Here is a 20119-nt window from a genome sequence, read left to right as displayed (position 1 = left end):
CCCCCGCTGCCCGCCCACCACTGCCCTGGCTGGCCCACACCCACCTGAGCACTGGGCACTGACTAACGTTTACGGAAGAGGGTGAGGAGCTCCAGGAAGTCACCACTAAGTCAGCGGCTGGTGTGGATAGGGTCAGGGTAGCCAGTACAGACATCAGCATGCTCACGAACAGCTTAATGGATAGAGATGCTACAAAATCCTCAGATAACTTAGGGAGAAAGCCCGTTCTGCCTCGATACTCCCATATCAAACATTTCTCTGCCCGAAGTCAGACCCAGGCTCTTCCGGGCTCTAGACAGAAGGCAGACCAACCCGTGTGCCGTGAGTTAACACGGACCACTCCAACTCCTTCCTCTCCCGAGTAGCTGAGTTCTCCCCTCTGCCCGGACCCTTGGCAGCATCCCGTGCAGGCCCCCCCCCCCCTGCTCACCTGCATTTGTGGCAGCAGCGCACCAGGTCATCCTGCTGCACTCGGTCTGACAGGAACTGGGGCCGGCAGAGGGGCAGGCGAATATTGGACAGCAGCTCGGGCAGGCAGGGCCCCCGCTGCTCCCGGTCGTACCGGACCCAGGCCAACACAGCTTCAAAGACCTGCCACGGCAGAGAGTGGAAGCTCTGGCAGCAACTCCTCCCAGTCAGAGGCCGCATGCCTGAGCCCCTCAACCTAAAGCCCTCCACTCCCTCTCCCAGGGCAGTCCCCGGTCATTCCATCTTTCTGTCTCGTCTCCTGAATCCACGCTTTTCTCTCTACCTCCCCAGCTACCCCGTTTGGTCCAATCTCGAAACACAGGCCTAGGTGACCATTAACAGTTCATTATGAAAACATGTCAGTGGTACCTCATTTTTTTCTGCTTCGCAACCAACACCCTGTTTGCCTTCCTTCCTGCTGCTTCTGTACTCTACCCCTAAATTCCCTCTACTACCCTCCACCGGTCTGGCTGATTCCTCTGCTTACACTGTCCCCTGCACCCAGAATGGCCCTCATCTCCTGCTCATCTAAACCCACTCCCCTTTCTTTACGATCTGGCTCAAGGTCCATGTTCTCCAAGGAGCCTTCCCCAAAGGCTCTCGTCACAGGAACACCTCCAAAGCCCTGTAGCCCTCACAGACGTATCACTCCAGTAAACGCGAGCTGCCCAGGTCACATTCCTTGCTCTCAGGATGAGCGAGCAAGGCGAAAGTGAGCCCAGGCAGTGGAGCTCACGATCCACTTTCCTACTGCTCACTAATATTCAGGGGTGAGGGCTTTCGGACCTTAAGGAAATGAGCTGAGTTGAGACTAACATGCCAATGGCTTGCTCCTGGGGCCTGGGGCTCCTCCCGCTGAGGCACAGCTTCAGGACAGGCCGGGACAATTGACGTCAAATAGCCCAAGCTGCTCTGCCACAGGCTGCGGTCAGACTTCCCAGCGGACCGACTGGGCGGAGGCCTTGCCACGGTGGTGCTCCCAGGGCCTGCAGGGTCACGTCCACTTTTCACCCCCGCATTCGACGCCCTCCACCGCCCAGCCCTTGCCACCCTTGCTCAAAGTAACATTTATTCGCCGCTCTCTTCAGACAACCCGTGCCATGTCTCTGTTGAGGAGAAAGGATCTCCCTTCGGGCCTCTCTGGCTACGCTCTCACTCAAGCTTTTCCTGACCACCCCAAGAAGATGTTTCCTTTGTCCTCAGAGGACCCTACACTCTCTCACATCTCGCTTTGCCAACAGCTTCGCCTCTTCCATAATTTTAAGTATACTAGCACCTGACCACCGCCTCCAATCCTTACAGCTCAATAATGGATGCCAGTTAGCCTTTGACGTGGCTCCCCCTCCTCCAGCTCCCTCTCAGGTGTCCCCCCGACCCCAGCCTATGCGCTCACCTCTCTCTCATCCATGGGCTGCATGGGTTATAATGCAGTGCCCTCAATTCCTATGCCAGGCACTATCTCCCTTCCTTACACTTACCTGTAAAAAAAAAGTCCCTATTCTGGTGAAGTCTACCTCCTGTACCTTCACTCACCCCTACTCTGCACCTGCCCCGGTACAGGTGGCTCACAGAAAACGTGCAGCAGGGCAGACCCGCTGGTTTTAAATCTGCGACTGCTCATCTCATTAGGCCCTGCCTCCTCTCAAGCGCTCTCCATTCCCCTAGCTTCATCCACATCCTCTCCCCTCTCCCAGAGCCCCAGTTCATACCTACTCATCTCCCCTCAATTTCTAGCGCTCCTTCATGCTCTCAGCTGAAATGAATCAGGCGAGAACGTGAACAGAATCTACCAGAATCTCCCTTCCCACCCTGCTCCCTCCCCACCCCCTGCATCTCGGTGCGCAGAGCATGCCTATCAAATCATCCCCCTTGCGCCTGAGATGAGTCCCTTCTTACTCACCCCAGGACATCAGTCCAGCAAGGCCCCTCCCTTTTCCCCTACATTAACATTTCTCCCCTGTCTTCTGGAAAAGTCCCATCACAGTCAAACTACACTATAATTTCTCTCATCTTAACAAAACAAACCCCTCTTGACTTCATATTCCCCGCTGGCAACTGCCCCAAGGCTCTGCTCTCCTTTAGAAAAAGACTCTTTGGAAAGTTATCTATATTGATTTCCACTTTACTGCAACGTAATTTCTAACGGTAAATACTAGAAATAACCCAAACACCCAAGAAAAAAGGAGGCAGGGTTGATAAAATCAATGGGATAATATTTAGACAATAAAATATATTAAGTTTTCATGAAAAATGCACAATGATAAAACAAACCCATAATAATAAATATCTACATACACATAATGCTCTTCATTTTGTTAAAAAAATAATAAAAAGAAAAGAAAGCAAAAATTGGAAAGAACCGCAGCCCCTATGTCACCGGCGGACTGCCACTGCGTCCCACAGACCTGCTCCTCGGATCTGACGTTCAGCTCGTCCCGAGACACCAGCTCCAGCACGTCTTCCAAGGCCAGGGCCAGGAACTCCTCCGACAAGGACACCTCCACAAAGTGCTGGTGGGTGAAGCTGTTGGCCGCGTCGTACAGCACAGCGCACATCATCGTCTCAGCGAACTGGCGCACGCCCAGGCAATTTTTGGGGTGAAGCCTTTTGCATAAGAAAGAAATGAAAAGAAAACTTTAGAGGAAGAAGAAAGGTTATTTTCAAATCATTCTCAGGTTGGCTCTGGGTGAATGAAGCCACAGAACAACAACCCCCTGCCTCCAAACTTTGTTCTCAACTTTGGAGAAACTCCCGGTGTAACATCAGGTGTGTCTTTCGGACTCCTCTTGCAAAGGTATTATTTAAATTAAGACAGATGATCCCCAAAGGGTCTGCCCCTCGGGCTGGTTTTCTCTGTGGCTAGGTGGGATGGCTCTCCGCGAAGCCCTGTGGGGCAGCTCTCAAGAGGGAAGAAAAGGAGAACACGAAAGGAAAACGTGTTTGCTGTCCCTTGGCTGCTGACATTCTTGGCTGAGTGTCCGCCTCTGGTCACCAGGAAGGCACCAAAGTTGTAGAACGAGAGCTTATTCCCGAAGGAGAAATGACTTCTCTAACATCGGGACCCTCACACTGTTTTCTGTTTTACACAGAAAGAGGCTCCCTGGTCCAACTGTTTCGACATCCAGAACAACATCCAGGCAGCCATCACTGATTTCTTTCCATCAGTGAGTCGAGTACTTTGCCAGCCTTTTATACACGTTCTCCAGAGTCTCTGGAACAACACTGTAAAGTAGCAATTGCCCTCATTTTCGGATGGGAAAGTGAGGCTCCGAGCAGCTGAGAAGGCTGTATCAGTAGGGCATGAAAAAACTGCACTGGTCTAAAATCCTCTTCTAAGCATCTTTTAGGTCTTTGTAACAGAGCCTGGATCCAGTGTGGAGAGCAATGACCTCCAATGCCTCTAGGTGGAGCTATTGTCCCCTGTGAGAGTGGCCAACTTAAATCTTTCCCCAAATGCCTACTCCATCATCCTTCAAATTCTTGGGAACACAGAGATGGACCAAGTCCAGTCTGTGTCCTTAAGAAGCTTACAGATGAGCAGGTAAGACACTGTACACCCCACATTCCCAGGTGCATCCCTCCAGCCTGCACCAGAAGGCACCCCAGGGCAGGGTCAAGCCAGGTTCTGGGACTACAGGGTCTCCACCTGCAAAATCTGGAACAGGACCACCTATTTCACGATGAAACCACCCACCAGGCACCCAGCAGAGCACCCCCTGCATGCTAGGCATCATCATTACCACGGCTACTAAGACTAGCCGCACACACAGAGGTGCCAGCGATGTCCATGAGCAGTATACTGGCAGGACATGGACAGCGGGCAGGGCTCACAGAGCTGCTAAGTGAACAGGACTGGTGCAGTGAGAGGGAGAGGTCAGCTCTAAGAGGGGACGTGGTTCAGAAGGGCAGATCTGAGGGAGAGGAACGCTGGTCTTCATGCCAGGGGCCTCAGAGTCTGCGTACGCGGATGGAGACCAGGCCCGGGAGAGTACACAGACACTGGCACGCTCGCTGCTTTGGTTTCTCCCTGCCTGCGCACAGCCCAGCGCTAATCCTCATGTCCAAGCCTCTCCTGGTTAAAAGGCAGCTTTTCCCTTAGGACTAAGAGCTCTGCTTGCCTCTGGAAGGGGAGGAAGATCCTTCTTACCTGCTCAGTCATCAAAAGTTCATTGTCAAGAGCTGGACGTAGATAGGGATAAACCCATGGTCCTGACCCTAAAAGAGCACGCAATGACTGCTCCCAGGGAGCTCAGGGGGACCGAGAATTCCAGGAGGTAAAATTTGGGTGGGCTCTTAAAGAGTTGAAGGGAAAACAAAGATCAAGAAATTCAAGGAGGGAGAAGGATCTAAACAAAGAAGAGATGTCCGTGGAGCATTTAGGGAGCACTGACTAAATCAGCTCGGTGAGAACAGTCAGCTAAATTAGCAGCTGCTCAGCCTGGACAGAGAACCAGAAGAGGTGTGGGCAGGCCAAGGCAGAGTGCAGGCGGGGCTTCATCAGTCATGTTCCTCGAAGGTTCCACCCGAACAACTGACACTGATTTCAAGAAAGGTCATTTCTGCAGAGCACCTTCCCGCTCCCACCCTTCATAAAACTACGTGCTCTCAGGACTCAGCAAACTGGCAGGGGTCCCGGAAATGAAACGGTCACGCTCCCCGTCACAGGCCAGGCACCCCACAGCACCTCACCGTTCTCGGAGGAACGTGCAGCAGGCATCTTTGATGCTCTGCAGCTGCAGGAAGCTCGCCCCCATCAGCAGTGACTGGACATTTTGCTGGTCAATGGCAAGGTGGCCGTTGTAGGCAAAGTTGATCAGAGCCTCCAGGGCGCTAGATGAAAGAGGAAAGATGCTCTTTAGAGACGGGTGTTGGCCCACGGAGACCGGGGCCCTAAGTGAGCTGACATTCCTACCTGGGAATGGATAGGCCCCACTCTAAATCATCTGTTTCAAACCCCATGCCCTTTTAGAACCCGTCTGAATGGAACAGCTACTTCACCATGGCCAGACCCGCTTGACTTCCTGTCTTTTTTGCCCAAATTATTTCGTAAGAGAAAATGCTAAAAAGAAAAAGCAATTACCCACACTACCACTACTGAGCAGGTCAATGCGGTCATTTTTCTAGGGTCATTTTCAGTCCCTATTTGCTTCCAGGCGTAAATTGTATAACTATTATATAACACCTACGAGGCCCTTCACCATGTTGCTACACTGCCTTCACGTTTACTGGTTTCAGTGGCTGCTACATAGAAATATGCTGAAATACTATATCTACTTCTTTTATTGCTGGGCATAATAGCTATTACCTTCTCATTGCCATTATAAACAATGGTTTCAGATTACTATTTCTTTGGGATAAATTTCCAGAATGAGATTCCCAACATGTTTTCTCCCTTTCGATGCACTGAGAACGAAGTCCAAATTCCGCCTGCAGGGCCGTACGTGGCCCGGCTCCTCTCTACCCTCTGACCTGACCACCTTCCACTCTGTCTGCCCTCACTCTAGTCCCACATGCTGAACACACTCTCACCTCAGGGCCTTTGCACTGGCTGCTCCCTGTTTGGAGGGCTCTCTCCCTCACTCCAATTAAGGTCTTGGCTCAAAAGTCACCTCATCACAGAGGCCTTCCTGACCACCCTGAAATGGCACAGACCGCCACCATCATTCGCTAGCCTTTACTCTGCTTCCCTTTTCGGACATCACTTTCACTGTCCAGACACATCGTGTGTGTATCTGTTTATTGCCAGACCCCCACCTGCGAACAGAGGAGCTTTCTGTTCTACGCCTCAGGGCCAACATCGGCACCCATCGCAGGGTCAAGCTCTGTTAAAAGAAGCACCTGCAGTGTGCACGGCACTGGCACGGCTCCCTTACACACAGGCCTTGGAGAAGGCGGTGTACACTGCCCTTGAGACCCACTTCTGAGTCTGCCCTTACAACTTCCTGGCCTGAGACTTCAGCCTCGCAGCAGGTTCTGTACGTCCTCTCCATGTACTGGGGCAATCACCTCCTAGCTCCTTTCCCAGGAGTTCTCACCACTGTGAGATGAGGCAACAAATGAGGTTGCTGGCTGGTGCTTTAGAGTCACTGGTTTGTTTATTGTCTCTCCACTGACGAATGTCACTGCCCTGTGTCACCTTGTGTCATGTTTGCTGTTGAGTTCCCAGACCCCAGAACAATGCCAGGCTCATAGTAGGTGTGCAGGGAACTCCTGATACAGACTAGATTATAAACATAGAGCCTAGCTCATAGATTTGCAGCAAAATCTTTTTTTTTTTTTTTAAAGATTTTACTTATTTTTAGACAGAGGGGAAGGAAGAAAGAGAGGGAGAGAAACATCAGTGTGTGGTTGCCTCTCGCATGACCCCTACTGGGGACCTGGCCTGCAACCCAGGCATGTGACTTGACTGGGAATCGAACCAGCAACCCTTTGGCCAGCACTCACTCCCCTGAGCCACACAACCCAGGCCTGCAGCAAAACCTTTTGAGTGGCTGACATAAACGTTCCTTTTTCCTCTCAAGGCCCAAAAAGGCCTAATATGGAATGTGTTTCTGTAAGGTCTTTAGGTAGAAATCAGGAAGGTATTTTACAAAGAGTGTCTAAGACTAAGTAATTCTAGATGTAAGAACAACTTCAAATAAGTCCCTAAACGACGTGATTTCAGGGGTTATGGTACTGCTCCTGCCTGGAAAATCACTCTAGAAAGGAACCTCTCGACTGTGGCTTTACCAACATTTAGGCCAACACTATTCCTTGTTATGGAGGGCTGTCTTGGACGAAAGATGTTTAGATGGGATAATCTTCGAGCCTGACCTCCTTGGGCTTCAGTATTCTTATTCATCAAATAAGCATGGTTTTTGCTCCCTTCTAGATCTGTGTTGCCCATATAATAGCTATTAGCTATTTAAAATTACATTTACACTAACTGAACTTAAATACAATTTAGAATTCAGTTCCTCAGTCCCACTAGTCACATCTCAAGTGCTCACGGCTACATGTGTGTGACCAGTGGCTACCACTCCGGAGAGCACAAACAGAAGCTTCCATCACTGCACAGCACTCTAACGGACAATACTGCTCTAGACTGACGAGAGGACACTTATACGAAACGAGATTTTTCCCTGGCCAAGTGGCTCAGTTGGTTGAAGCATCTTCCCATGCACCAAAAGGTTGTGGGTTCGATCCCTGGTCGGGGTGCACATGGGAAACATCTCTCTCTCTCAAATCAATAAACCTATCCCCAGATGAGGATTAAAAGAAAAAAAAAAAAGTAAAAGGATTTTGCCAGCTAAAATGGCTAGCACGGAAAACTGCAGAGATTTATATACCATCACCTTTGTACCTGTCTTAGCTAAAAATCATATGTTGAACTTCAGCTCTGACTACATGTACACTCTAACAGAGTAAAAAAACGCATCAACACTCTCCTCATCTCAACCCTGACTCGGGCAGCCAGCTGAGGTTCTTCTGGCTTGTTGCCCGATCACTACATGCATGTATGGAGCTGTGCCACAGATGCTGTGTCCTGCTGCAGGCCCCCCAAGGGGCACCAGACACGAGGCAGAGAGTGCGCCTGGAAGCGGCCAGCAAACCTAATGGAGGAGTCTGGTACCTGGGGTCCATTCCTTGCATCACGATCTCATCCTGCTTGCACTCCATCATGTCATTTGTAAACATCGCGTGGAAGTACGGGATGGAGGCTGCTAAGACGATCCGGTGAGCACTGAATTTGTGGTCGCCAATCTGCGGGCAAAGTAAAACACACAGAGAGATACTGAGAAATGCAAATGCTGCCCCTTCCACAGTGTAACCCGTCCCCCACTGGAATGGCGCCAAAGACACCCCACTATGTGACAGCTGAGGTTTATCATGAAGTCCCTCGAGTACTTTGGATTCAGTGTACTCAGTTATAGTAGAATGTAAACAACACATTTTAAAGTGGTTAAAAATGTAAGCCTGAATGTTGCGAGTGGTACTTTTTACTTATATGGCAGTCTTCACTGCACCCCTCCCGACTCTCCCCCAGCTCCAGGACCTGATTTCTCTAACACTGAATCCTGATTCCAGTTTTATTAGAAAGCAGATGAAACAGACAAACTGGCCAAGAACCTTGAGGCCCCTAACAGTAGGTTCCTCAAGGAGAGTAAATACATAGTGACTGAAAAAGATGAGGAGAAACGAGACCAAACTTGAACAGGGAGCATATGTGGGGATCAAGGATGGGGCTGGCATAGTGGGCACAGAAGTTAGGGGGTCCCGGGTACCAACCAGGTTATGGCAGACCCCAAGGAGCCCAGAGTTCCTCTTAGGAAAATGGACCGTGGCAGCAGCCGGCTGGGGGCTGGTGCTGAGGCCTGGCTGTGCTCTGCGCGGCCCCCAGGGCTCAGGCCCTCGGCTCTCTCAGGGATGGAGACAAACTCTCCAATCTGTGCCAAACCCTCACAGGCGCGTCGTCAGCCCAGGGAGGTCTATTAAGTCCTTCCCAACTATCTGTCAAAAGCATATTCCCTTTATAAGCTTTGCCATTTATAGCTCCAAGCTGCATAAACATTTCCACTTAAGAACTGTCTATTCTTCAGAAAAAGCAAAACTGTCTTTTTTCCCTCTTTCACCAAACATCACCGTCTCACTGCCTGGTGCCCAACATCACACACGCAATCTTCCAAACACCAGCGGACCCTCCTCAGCCTCAGACAACACGGGAGCCTCAAATAACCCGTACTCCACGTGCTCCCCTACTACTGGGGCTGGGGACATTAAATGACTGCGTGCTGGGGGGCGGGTTTCACAATTAAAAAAAATCACAGTAACACATACAAGTATTTCTTAAAGTTGTTCCACCAGGCTTATAGTGAAAACCAGCAGTTTCTGGTTCCGTTTCCTGCCCCATTTCTTCTGGTATTTGCTTCTACCTTGCTAAGTGATGTGCCTGTAATATCACTTCTCGAGTTTTCACTTTTAGTTATTACTTGTGGTAGTCTGTCTCCAAATAGCCCCCAGTGATCCCTGCCTCCTGGTGTTCACGCCCTTGTGCAGTCCCCTCCCCCAAAGTCTCAGGGTTGGTCTGAGTGACTGAGGGAACAGAGCATCGATGATGGTGTGTCACATTCAAGGTCTTAAAAGGCACTGTCCATTGCTCTGATTGTCTCTCCTGGATCACTTGCCCCCGGGAAAACCAGGTAACAACACCTTTCTGCGGTGAGGCCCGTGTGAAGGGGAGCCGAGGCCTTCTCCTGCAGCTGCCTGGGGGAGGCCGGGGGAGCTCAGCCCCTTCAGGTCTTCTGATGACCGCGGCCCGAGGTCTGCATGCTGGACCGTGATCAGCTGCGACCTCTAAGCTGCTTCTGAATTCCTGACCCACAGAAACTGAAATAAGAATACATACTTGTTATTTTTAAGTCACTAAAGTTTTGGGGTAATTTATTATGAAGCAAAAGATAAAATAACTATTATATTACCTATTTAATTCTTACAATGGAAGGTCAGAATTTTTTTCTATTCCACTTTACCTTTCAATATAATTATGTCAAACTTTGGTTAAATTAATATTAAGAGTACATTCTTAGGTTTACGTAAATATTATTTGTAGCCGAGCCACGACGTGAGTGGTGATGACATCTCAGTTCTTGCATACTATTTATTTTCCCTGGAGAGAATAAAAATGTGTACAACTACCTTTATTTCTTTTAACATTTTAAAATGTGTACTTTAGTAAATACAAAGTACACATTTTATACTTATTCTCCACAATTAGGTAAGCTTGTGGAGAAGCTGACCAAGATACATAAATTATGAGATATAAGTCCACCTAAATTTTGTATAGTTTTTTTTTTGTTTACAGAATATTTATTAAAGTTGTTTAATGTACGATTTCTCATGTGTTGTTTTGGAGTCCTTTATCGTAAAGACTGTTCTTTTGTCCGATGACAAGGAGCAGCCAGGGCCAGTGATTCCTGCGGACCTCCGTGTCGGATAACTTCTGTTTCTTCTTGAGACACAGGTTTCCTTCTGTCTTTCTCAGGCCATGTGTTTATGACTTCTGCTGGACCCGATGATGATGATGTCTGCTGGGCCTGATGCATCAGCCCAGCGGTGGCTTACCTCCCTTATGACACTGCGGAATGGGAAAAGAGTGAGACGGCAGCCCTGCCGATCTCAGAACCTCTGACACACGGGGTCTAGGACGGTCTTTTCCGCGAGGGAGCCTTATTCGTGGCCGCCGTGGCTCAATGGCCAGAACGACCTGCTGGCAGACGCCATCTTGCTGCTGAGAAGGGGCAGCTTCTTACAACTCCCTTTAACGTGTTTCATCAGGTACCCTCTTTGTTCTTGAGGAACCCCGTTGGAACCCTGCCCTCCTGGGGACTCCTTCACCTCACCTACACTGGAACCTGTTTCCTGGATCCCATCTGCCCTCCTCCTCAGTTACCCCCTTGTCCTGGTGGGTCTTCCAGCACAGCGTCCTCAGAAAGAGTGCACTGTAAGCTGTTTTTACTCACACCATTGCTGGAACCAAAGGTGTGGGTTTCTATTTTTTTTTCTCACACAGACTAATTCTCAGACTCTCCAGGCACCAACTGGCATCCGACAGTTTAATTCAAATCTGACGCTGACTCCCTAGAGTTAGTGTAGACCCCGCAGGGTAAGGGCTCTGTCCCACAAGGACGCCCCTGCCTCAGACGCCAACTGCACGCCTGGGCCACTCGTACTTCTGACCAATCAGCTATAAAGCTGGTGGAGGGGTTGCCCACAACCCACTCCTCAGGTTTAATCATTTGCTAGAATGGCTCACAGAACTTAGGGAAAACAGTTTACTTATTGTTACTGGTTTATTATAAAGGATACAAAAGAACCACCAGATGAAGAGGTATATAGGGCAAGGTCTAGAAGGCCCTGAGCACAGGAGCTTCTGTCCCCGAGGAATTGGGGTGTGCCATTCTCCTTGCATGTTCATCAACCTGGAAGCCCTCTGAACCCCACTGTTTAGAAGGCTTGTGGAGGTTCCACTACTTAGGCATGACTGATTAAATCACTGGTCACTAGTGATTAGCTCAATCTCCTGCCTCTCGCTTGTCCCCGAGAGGCAGAGGAGTTGGGCTGAAAGTTTGCACGGTTGGTTTCTCTGGCAACCAGCCCCCACCCATCCTGAAGCTGTCCAGATGCCCCCAGTTACCTCACTAGCATAAACTCAGATCTGGCTGACTGTCCTCTCATCCCTACCACTCAGAACAAAGACCAAATATAACAAAATATGCCCCAATTATTCCCGCCACTCGGAAATTACAAGAGTTTTAGTAGCTCTGGGCTAATAACAAGGGACAAAGACCAAATATATATTTCTTATTATATCACAGTGTCACAGGACATATGCGCAATATGTCTGAAAATGTCTCTTATCCTTAAATTCGGGGGTAGTTTAGCTGTCTATAAAATTCTAAGTTGGGAATGAATATTTTTTATTTTGAGGGTATTGTTCTATTGTCTTCTTGTTACTCTGGAGAAATATAAAGCCCTTTTGAATACTAAGTAAAGTGACTGCTCTTTCTAGAAGCTTTTAGGACTCGCTCGTTACTCTTGGAGCTGTGAAATCTCACAAGGGCTGTATCTTGGCACTGGTTTCCTTCCATTTATTGTACTACATCAGTCTACAAACACTATTTTAGTTCTGGAAATACCGTTTCATACCATTTCTTTGATAATTCCTTCCTCTCTATTGTCCATTTTTTCTGTCCCTAAATTTACATTAGTTAGGTGCTAGACCTCTTGGGATGATCCTCTAATTTTTTTGTTTTTTAATCAGTTCTTCACTATTTTTCTTTTTCATTTGATCTATGTTCTGGGAATGTTCTTGAAATTTACCTTCCAATATTTCTGTGTTGTAGCTTTTTATACTGGCTATCACATTTTTAATTTTTAAGAGGTCTTTCTCATTTTCTGGAGGTTCCCTTCTTTTCAAAAAAAAATCTCGTTCAGCTCTGACAGGTGAGGCTTGGTTGGACATGTGGTTGGGGCACGTGCCTGTGTTACGGGCTCAGTTCCCCTAAGTCTCTCTGGTGTCAATGTTTCTCTCCCACTCCTTCTCCCTCCCTTCCCCTCTCTCTAAAAATAAATAAATAAAACCTTTAAAAACATTTTTTTCTCCTCTTCCTTGCTTTCACTGTTTCCTCAGTTTTTTTCTCCTTTTTCAGTTTTGGTCTCTGTCTTTTATGTTAGAGGTTTTCTTTAAATGTCTTGTGATGTTTAGCTACCTGCTCATACTTTTAAGGGCTGTTTGAAAGCTCTTTGTGTGGGGCTAGGCTTGTCAACTTGTGGACTTCACATTAGGGTGATCGGGCTAGAATCTGCCATTTTTACTGAGCATCCCTAGAAGTAGTTGGTATCTTTAGACTGTTCTTTCTGGGGCTAATTTTATCAAAAGGATCTTCCAGTTTCTTGCAAGGGTGTGACTGCGTGGAGATATTCTGGAAACTGAGTGAGAGAGGGAAATGGTCCTACCACTCACTATTTAGAACTTTTGTCTTAAAGGTTTATTCTCAGTTTTGCTCCATATTCCATCCCTTCTTCTATGTTTCTTGTGCCTCTGGTTTAATAACTGAGGTTAAAACTCTTGTTTCCTGAGAGAGTGGGGGCGGGACTGTAGACATCTAATTGCTTTTCACACAGACGTTCAACTAATCTTCCTGTTTTCAGTGTCTGGTCTTCAATTCTGGAGCTATTCCAGGGTTCCGCACTACAAATTCTCTGTCTTAGTTTCTGCTCCCGCAGACACTTTCAGTTCCCCTGCCAGCTGCATCATCACACATGGCTTTCAACAGTCAATCGGTGGCTCATTTGCTGGTATCTTTTCTCCCCCTTACTATCACTTTAATGGAATTACAGGAAGAAATGGATGTTAACATGTGTTCAATTTGCTGAGTTCAACAGCTATGCATTTATTTTTCATCCAGAAAGTAAGAAAAAAGATACAAAAGAACAAGCTGTATGTGCACAAACTGGGTGACCTGGTTTCCAAAAAAAGCTCAGCTATAAAGAAGACAGACCTAACTTGGGATATGCCAGCCAGATTACATCTGAATCCTGTATTCAGTTAAGGGCAACAACAAATCTGTCTTTATCTAGAAGAGGGAGAGACCAAGGTAAGGAAGGGAAAGCTGTTCATCTTAGGAGGAGCGGCTCAGGGAAATTAATTTGGAAACGATAGTTCAGGGGGCACACAACAGTTGTCTCAAATCCTAGAGGGCCTGTCACATGGGCATGGGCAGGTCTAGAGGTTATAGGAAAGCAGATTTTTTAAAAAAATGTTGTTTATTTATTTTTAAAGAGAGGTGAGGGAGAAAAACATCAATGTGCCACAGAAACACTGATCGGTTGCCTCTTGCCCGCCCCCAAATGGGGACCCGGCCTGCAACCCAGGCATGTGCCCCGACCAGGCATCAAACCAGCGACCCTTCCGTTTGCAGGCTGATGCTCAATTCACTGAGCCACACCAGCCAGGGCACAGATTTTATTTTTTTAAAAATGGAGTGCTTAGGGGTGTCCTTTACTGGTTCCAAAACTTTTAAGGAACTGTCCATTGTACAATCCTGGGATCCTACACTTTTGTGAAAAGCTTAAAAAAACCCAGATACTCTTATCTGTAATCTCAGTTTTTTAAATGTCACTTAAAAAAATGAGATGATTTATTGAGTTCCTTTTGCTAAGTACCCACTATACGTATTTTCTCACTTTAGTCCTCTGCATTAAATAGCTGCTGTGACTTCTATTTTATAGATGAGTAAGCCAAGATTTACAAGTTAGGTAACTTGCCCAAGAGTTAAATAGAGACCCTGGCCGGGGAGCTCAGTTGGTTAGAGCGTCATCCTGATACATCAAAGTAGCAGGTTTTCTCCCTGGTCAGGGCACATACATGAAGCAGCTAATGAATGCATAAATAAGTGGAACAAGAAACTGATGTCTGTCAATCTCTCTCTATAAATATGTATATACCCATATGAGGTCTGTCCAGAAAAAGTCCAGCCATTGTGGCTATGAGGACAGTTTGCGCAATATCAGTGTAACCTGGCAGCCAGGGAGAGTGGATTGGAATGTGCAGGTGTGAACAATGATGACTTCACTGTACTAGTCAGTGGGGGGCGGTGGGCTCGGTTGACTGGGCATGTGTATTCAAAATGAGTGAGCGAGTAAAGCAATGAATCTGTATCAAATTTTGCATTAAGCTGGAACATCCTTCCATGGAAACCATTTGGATTATTCAGAAGGCCACAGCTATGGGCAACTGGAGATTGGCAGCTTCCTCACGACAATGCACCTGCTCATGCATCACATCTCTTACAGAGTTTTTTGGTGAAACATCAAATCATATGACTCAGCACCCTACCTCCCAGCCCAGATCTGGCACTCTGGGACTTCTGCCTTTTCCCCAAACTAAAATCACCTTTGAAAGGGAAGAGATTTCAGACCATCGATGAGATGCAGGAAAACACGATGGGGCAGCTGATGGCGACTGGGAGAACTGTGTGAGGTCCCAAGGTGCCCATGTTGAAGGGGACTGAGGCATCACTGTCCTGTGTACAATGTTTCTTGTATCTTTTTCAATAAATTTCTCTATTTTTGATATTGCAAGGCTGGATACTTTCTCGACAGCATATATAATTTTTTTTAAGTTAAATAACTATTATGTGGGGGGAAAGAGGAAATTATGCTTAAGTTGTTTACTGCTGGAGTTTGAGAGGGACTCAGTAAATAACACCCCTCTTCCCAGCTCAAGTTCTCAGCCAATTGAGAAACTTTTCAAATTAAAGATAAAAACCTTACACACATGATAAAATTATAGAGAATTAAACACAAATACACAAGGGAATGAAAGTAAAACTGGGGGGTAAAAAGTAAAACAGCTTTGTCTGGAAAAAAATAGCTAAGGCAGTTACTTGAAGGGGAGGAAGATCAGATTCTAAAAATCGAGGGCACCTTAAATGCACATGTGGTGCAACTTTACTACCCTGTACTTTTATTTATTTTTTAAAGATTTTATTTATTTACTTTTAGAGAGGAGAAGGGAGGGAGAAAGAGAGAGAGAGAGAGAGATCAATGTGTAGTTGCCTCTCACGTGGCCCCACTGGGGACCTGGTCCACAACCCAGGCACGTGCCCTGACTGGGAATCGAACCAGCCACACTCAAGGGCACATTCATACACCTGGCAGAGGTGCTCCATAATGGGGATTAGAAGAATAAATAAATGACTGTGTGGATGGGATTTGGAACAGACTGGAATATTCAGCTTTTTCTGAGAGGAGCCTTGGTATGGCCTCGTTGAATTAAGTGATATATAACGCAGGTGAACACACTTAGCACAGCATCAGGCATTTGGCAGAGATTCAACAAACTTTGTTTGCACCCAGCCGAGAGTGACAGCCGTGAAAGACTACAGTATAAATAACTGAAATCCTCACAACTTCAGTCTGATTAACAGAACCCTGGTCCAGAGGTGAAAACTCAGGGTTTTAGGGCCAGCTATAATACAGATACAAGCAAGTTGCCCAATTTTACCATGCTTCAGGTTTCCAGGTTGGAACACAGGATTTTACTTCGGGGGCAGGGCAAGGACTATAGTAATAAACAAACAAACAAGCAAAAATTGAGGTTCTCAAGAGAAGTATTATAAATACTCTAAGTGTTATTGTAGTAAACCACTCTATTAGACAACATTGGAAAGCACAGCACAGCATTTAAGGTCAAACACACGCCAGGCTCCTGCTCTGTGCCCACCCCAGGGCAGACACAGCACAAGTGGCCTGGCCCATACGAACTGAGCCTGCTTGCGGCCAGCTGTCCCCTCTCGTATGACCCAGGCAAACCTCTTCCCCTCCACCCCGAGCCTCAGTTTCTTTCATCTGTAAGTAAGGGGCTTGACCTGGGTGTGGTTTCTCAACAGGTAGTAGTTGGGTTAATAATGGCAGCCTAACACAAATTCAGCAGAGCTTTCCCTTTTGATCATTGGAACATCCACATACATTCGAAAAGTAGTGGTACACACACGTAAAAGACATCATTTACCTGGCCTACAGACTGGTGCACACGTGGACCTGAGGGCCCCTTGCAACAACGGTGCGGGGTCCCTGGGGCACACAAATCCCTGCACCAGAGCCTCTCCGGTGAGGACAGTCCAAGACTATGACCAAGCAAAAGGAACCAGACGTCCTTAGATGATAAGGTTATCACCCAAGTTTTGACTTGTTTCTCTCTCTCTCTCTCTCTCTCTCTCTCTCTCTCTCTCTCTCTCTCTCACACACACACACACACACACACACACACACAGAGCTCCCCACTCTTCCTTGGAAAGACCGGGGAACTTTCCATTCCCAGCCCTGCCCTGGTGGTATCTCTGGATCACCAGGGAGAGTGTAGCATGACACCACAACTTCTGCTCCCTCTCACAGGCAGGTGGGGATCAAGATTTAACCAGCTGCTTATTCAAGCAGGAAAAGCAGCAGGGCAAATCTGAGCCGGGAGTAATCCGAGACAGGTGTTCCCAAGGAAAGCAAGAGATGCCCAGAATAGATTTCTTTTTGATGGAAAACGTTTTGATACTATTGCTCCTACCTTCAAGCTCACAATGAACATGAATAAAACAGTGAGTGAACAGTTAAGTGCCCAGCCTGTGCAGAAGGATTACCCTTGGGATCAGCGGGGTTTAAGACTAAGCTTTTAGGCAGCCACAAGAGATGCTGAAAGTGCATAATAAGTAGTAATCCATAATTTTACTGAGCACAACTTTGAATCACAAAGGCTATGAAGCTGGTGTGTAAAAATGAGTCTATAATGGAGATGTATTAGGGATGAGTTAATCTCTAAAATTCCTTTAGGCTAAAAAGTCAATAATTATAAATTTTTTAAGAGTGTTTCATGGGTAGTAAGAATAGGTACTGTGGAGCTAAATTACCTGGGCTCGGACCTAGCTTTTGCCAGTTACTAGCTGTGACCCTGAGTTACTTATCCTCTGTGTGCCTCAATTTACACCTTTGCAAAGTTAGGTAAAACAGTGCCTCCCTCAGGCGGTTTTTTTGAGGATGCAATTAGCTAACATGTGTAAGGCATTTGAAATAGTGCACCACACGTATTAAGTGCTATATAACTGCTTGTTAAATAAAATGTGCTCAAACTTAGAACTTACAATGGCAAAGCTGAGCAGTGGAACAGTGACCAAGAACCCACAAAGACAAAAATATTTTCTACCTGCTCTTTGATAGAAAAATTCACTGATCTCTGCTCTAGAGTCACAGGGAACAAGTATTATGAAGAGTGGCGTGAACACATTTTCTACAAAGGAGAAGATGCTCATCAGTTATTTAAGACCCCCAGCCCAGCCCAGCCCAGCCCAGCCCAGTCCACGTCATACCTGATTTTCTGCTGGTATTCACAGACTCCCTCTGCAGAGCTAGTCTGAACTGCCAGCCCTTGTGGAATTCAACGCTGAGATAAACAGTGTTTTTACAAAATGCTTGCTCCTTTTAAAGAGAAAATAAGCCACACCCGCAGTAGGGGCATTCGTGGCGGAGCCTTTAACGGCCTGTATGGGCCTGCCACCACCAATGTGCCTCTTTTTTAAAAACTTCAGTTTCTTAATCATAGTTACACGATTATTCTCTTTCTCCACCTCCCCATGGAGTTTAAGTGCTAATCAGCCTCAGCAAGTAACGCAGCCTTGTCCATCAGAAATGTAGGAGGTGGGCTGCATGGAGATGCCTTGAAGCATCCACCTTCCTACCCCAGGTATCAACTGATCCTCCACACTTTGCTCAGCAACCCCCAAGCACAAGGCCAGATCAGCCCAGCTCTCCACCTGCAACCAGAATCTCACTCAGATGTCAGGTGGGTAAGGCTATTCCACGTTTGAGACGTGAAGCTTCACTCTCAGGGATTGTATTTCCTGTTTTTACCTACTCCAGTGGACTCCAAACTCCTTGAGGGTAACCGGATCTTGATATTATCCTCAGATATCCTTTAAATAGCTCAGCAAATACTCACTGAAATCAAAATGCCAACTCTATCCTCAATAGCAGCCCAGAAAATCAACAATTTCCTGTGAAATAAATTAACCTCATAGAAAAAAGCGGCAGTTTCACTAAAGATTATAGTCAAAATGAACTGTAGGTTCTCTTGGTTAAATTTAGAAAAGAATATCGGAAACTGAGGAGGAGGCACTATGATTTTCTACTTATTTCCTTCAAATTTTTCTTACATATATAAATAGGTACAATAAATCTTCAAATACACATAACACTTGACGGCTAGTGCAACAATAATCTATCATTATTTACTAATTAGTAACTAGATATGTATCTATATAGCTATATAATATGTAGATATTAACTATGTGCTGTTATATTAACTATCAATTATAACATCATAATGATGCTATATTAATAAGCTATTTTAGGTTACCCATATTTTGCTGTGTATAATGTGCACCCATATTTTTGGCCCAAACTTGCTGGAAAAAATTTTGTTTTAATTTTTTAATTCAATTATTTATTCATGTATATTTAGAAACAGAACCGATCATCATATTCCAGGGTATTATCTTGCATATGGATATCATTATTGCTTTCTAGAGTTACACTCTTAACACATGAGCATAAATAAAAGAACTAAAAACATTTATATAGATACGGAATTATTACTACCCATGTATAATGCGCATCCTTATTTTTCCCTCAAAAATTTGGGTTAAAAAAGTGTGCATTATACATGGGAAAATATGGTGCTTGAAGGTAACAGAAAACACTTGCCTTCAACACATGCCACTAAAAACCTTCCAAACACATATGACTGGCTACAGACTCTGTCTCCTGTCAGTTCTGCCCAGTGCTCCTGACCGTCTTCCGGGAACTTCTAACCTCACTGCAACCACTCGATCCTACACGTGCCCTAGGCACTCCCAGTCGGACCCTCCCCCGGATGGTCCACCTGAAGGAAGAAGGAGGGTCGGCCCTCCAGGGCAGCACCGAGCTATCAGATGCGCCACCCCCTCCAACAGGGATAGACGGGTCTGCAGCGGGAGGAGGGTGCCCAGTGTGGAGGGAGAGTCTTGGCAGGATTCCACCGCCCAGGCCCACCACCAACTCTGTCTTTTCTCCAGTGTGATTCCACGAGCCGATGAGTGACTGGTCCTGCCGAGGCAGGGCTGCCACCTCAGCCAGAGGTCTGAGCACTGCCATTCGGACAAACCCCTGGGGGAACAGGAAAAGGGGAACCCTGCTTCTTGGCCTTAATCAATGGGCTAAAACTAAAGGTGGATTCTTCCAGCTGTTCCCTTGGGCCCTTGTGGTGCCTCAGGGCCTCCGTTCTGCTGGCCAGTCAGGTGTTACAGGGCCCCATTTATACACTTTGGTGACAGTACCCATTACTGGCAAAGAGCAGTGTTTTATCGACTGGGAATGCTGAGATACACAGAGATGGTCAACAGATATCCCCTGCGGGGATGATTACATGTTGAATTCCAAAGAGTTTACTTTCTTGGAAAAGTTATTATTTTGGATAGAGATAACCAAGCCCATCATCTGAATCCCCGTAATTCCGAGATATGTGACCTGCCCAAGGTCAGAAAAATAGGAACGAGGGCCCTTTAGTTTCTCCTCTGTGAGTGTGGAC

At 46.8% G+C, this 20119-nt stretch overlaps 1 protein-coding gene across 4 annotated transcripts in view; it reads right to left on the bottom strand.

Moving 5' to 3' along the window:
• The window catches only part of KLHL18 (kelch like family member 18), a 45733-nt gene that overhangs the window by 11921 nt on the left and 13693 nt on the right, over positions 1–20119 (bottom strand). For 3 of the 4 annotated variants that reach the window (XM_045200211.3, XM_024566169.4, XM_053929399.1), the window contains 4 exons: positions 8081–8211; positions 5158–5298; positions 2874–3072; positions 431–591 (listed from right to left, as the gene is read on the bottom strand). In XM_045200211.3, coding sequence (XP_045056146.1) covers positions 431–591; positions 2874–3072; positions 5158–5298; positions 8081–8211 — 632 coding nt within the window. Of the gene's footprint in view, positions 1–430; positions 592–2873; positions 3073–5157; positions 5299–8080; positions 8212–9657; positions 9835–20119 lie in introns of all 4 variants that reach the window. The other variant, XM_045200212.2, reaches the window with a different exon arrangement.

The sequence above is a fragment of the Desmodus rotundus genome, chromosome 8 (genome assembly GCF_022682495.2).
Source record: "Desmodus rotundus isolate HL8 chromosome 8, HLdesRot8A.1, whole genome shotgun sequence".
Classification (NCBI taxonomy): Eukaryota; Metazoa; Chordata; class Mammalia; order Chiroptera; family Phyllostomidae; genus Desmodus; species Desmodus rotundus.
Note: the sequence above shows the minus strand (reverse complement) of the source record. Positions and strands in the feature narration are given on the sequence as shown.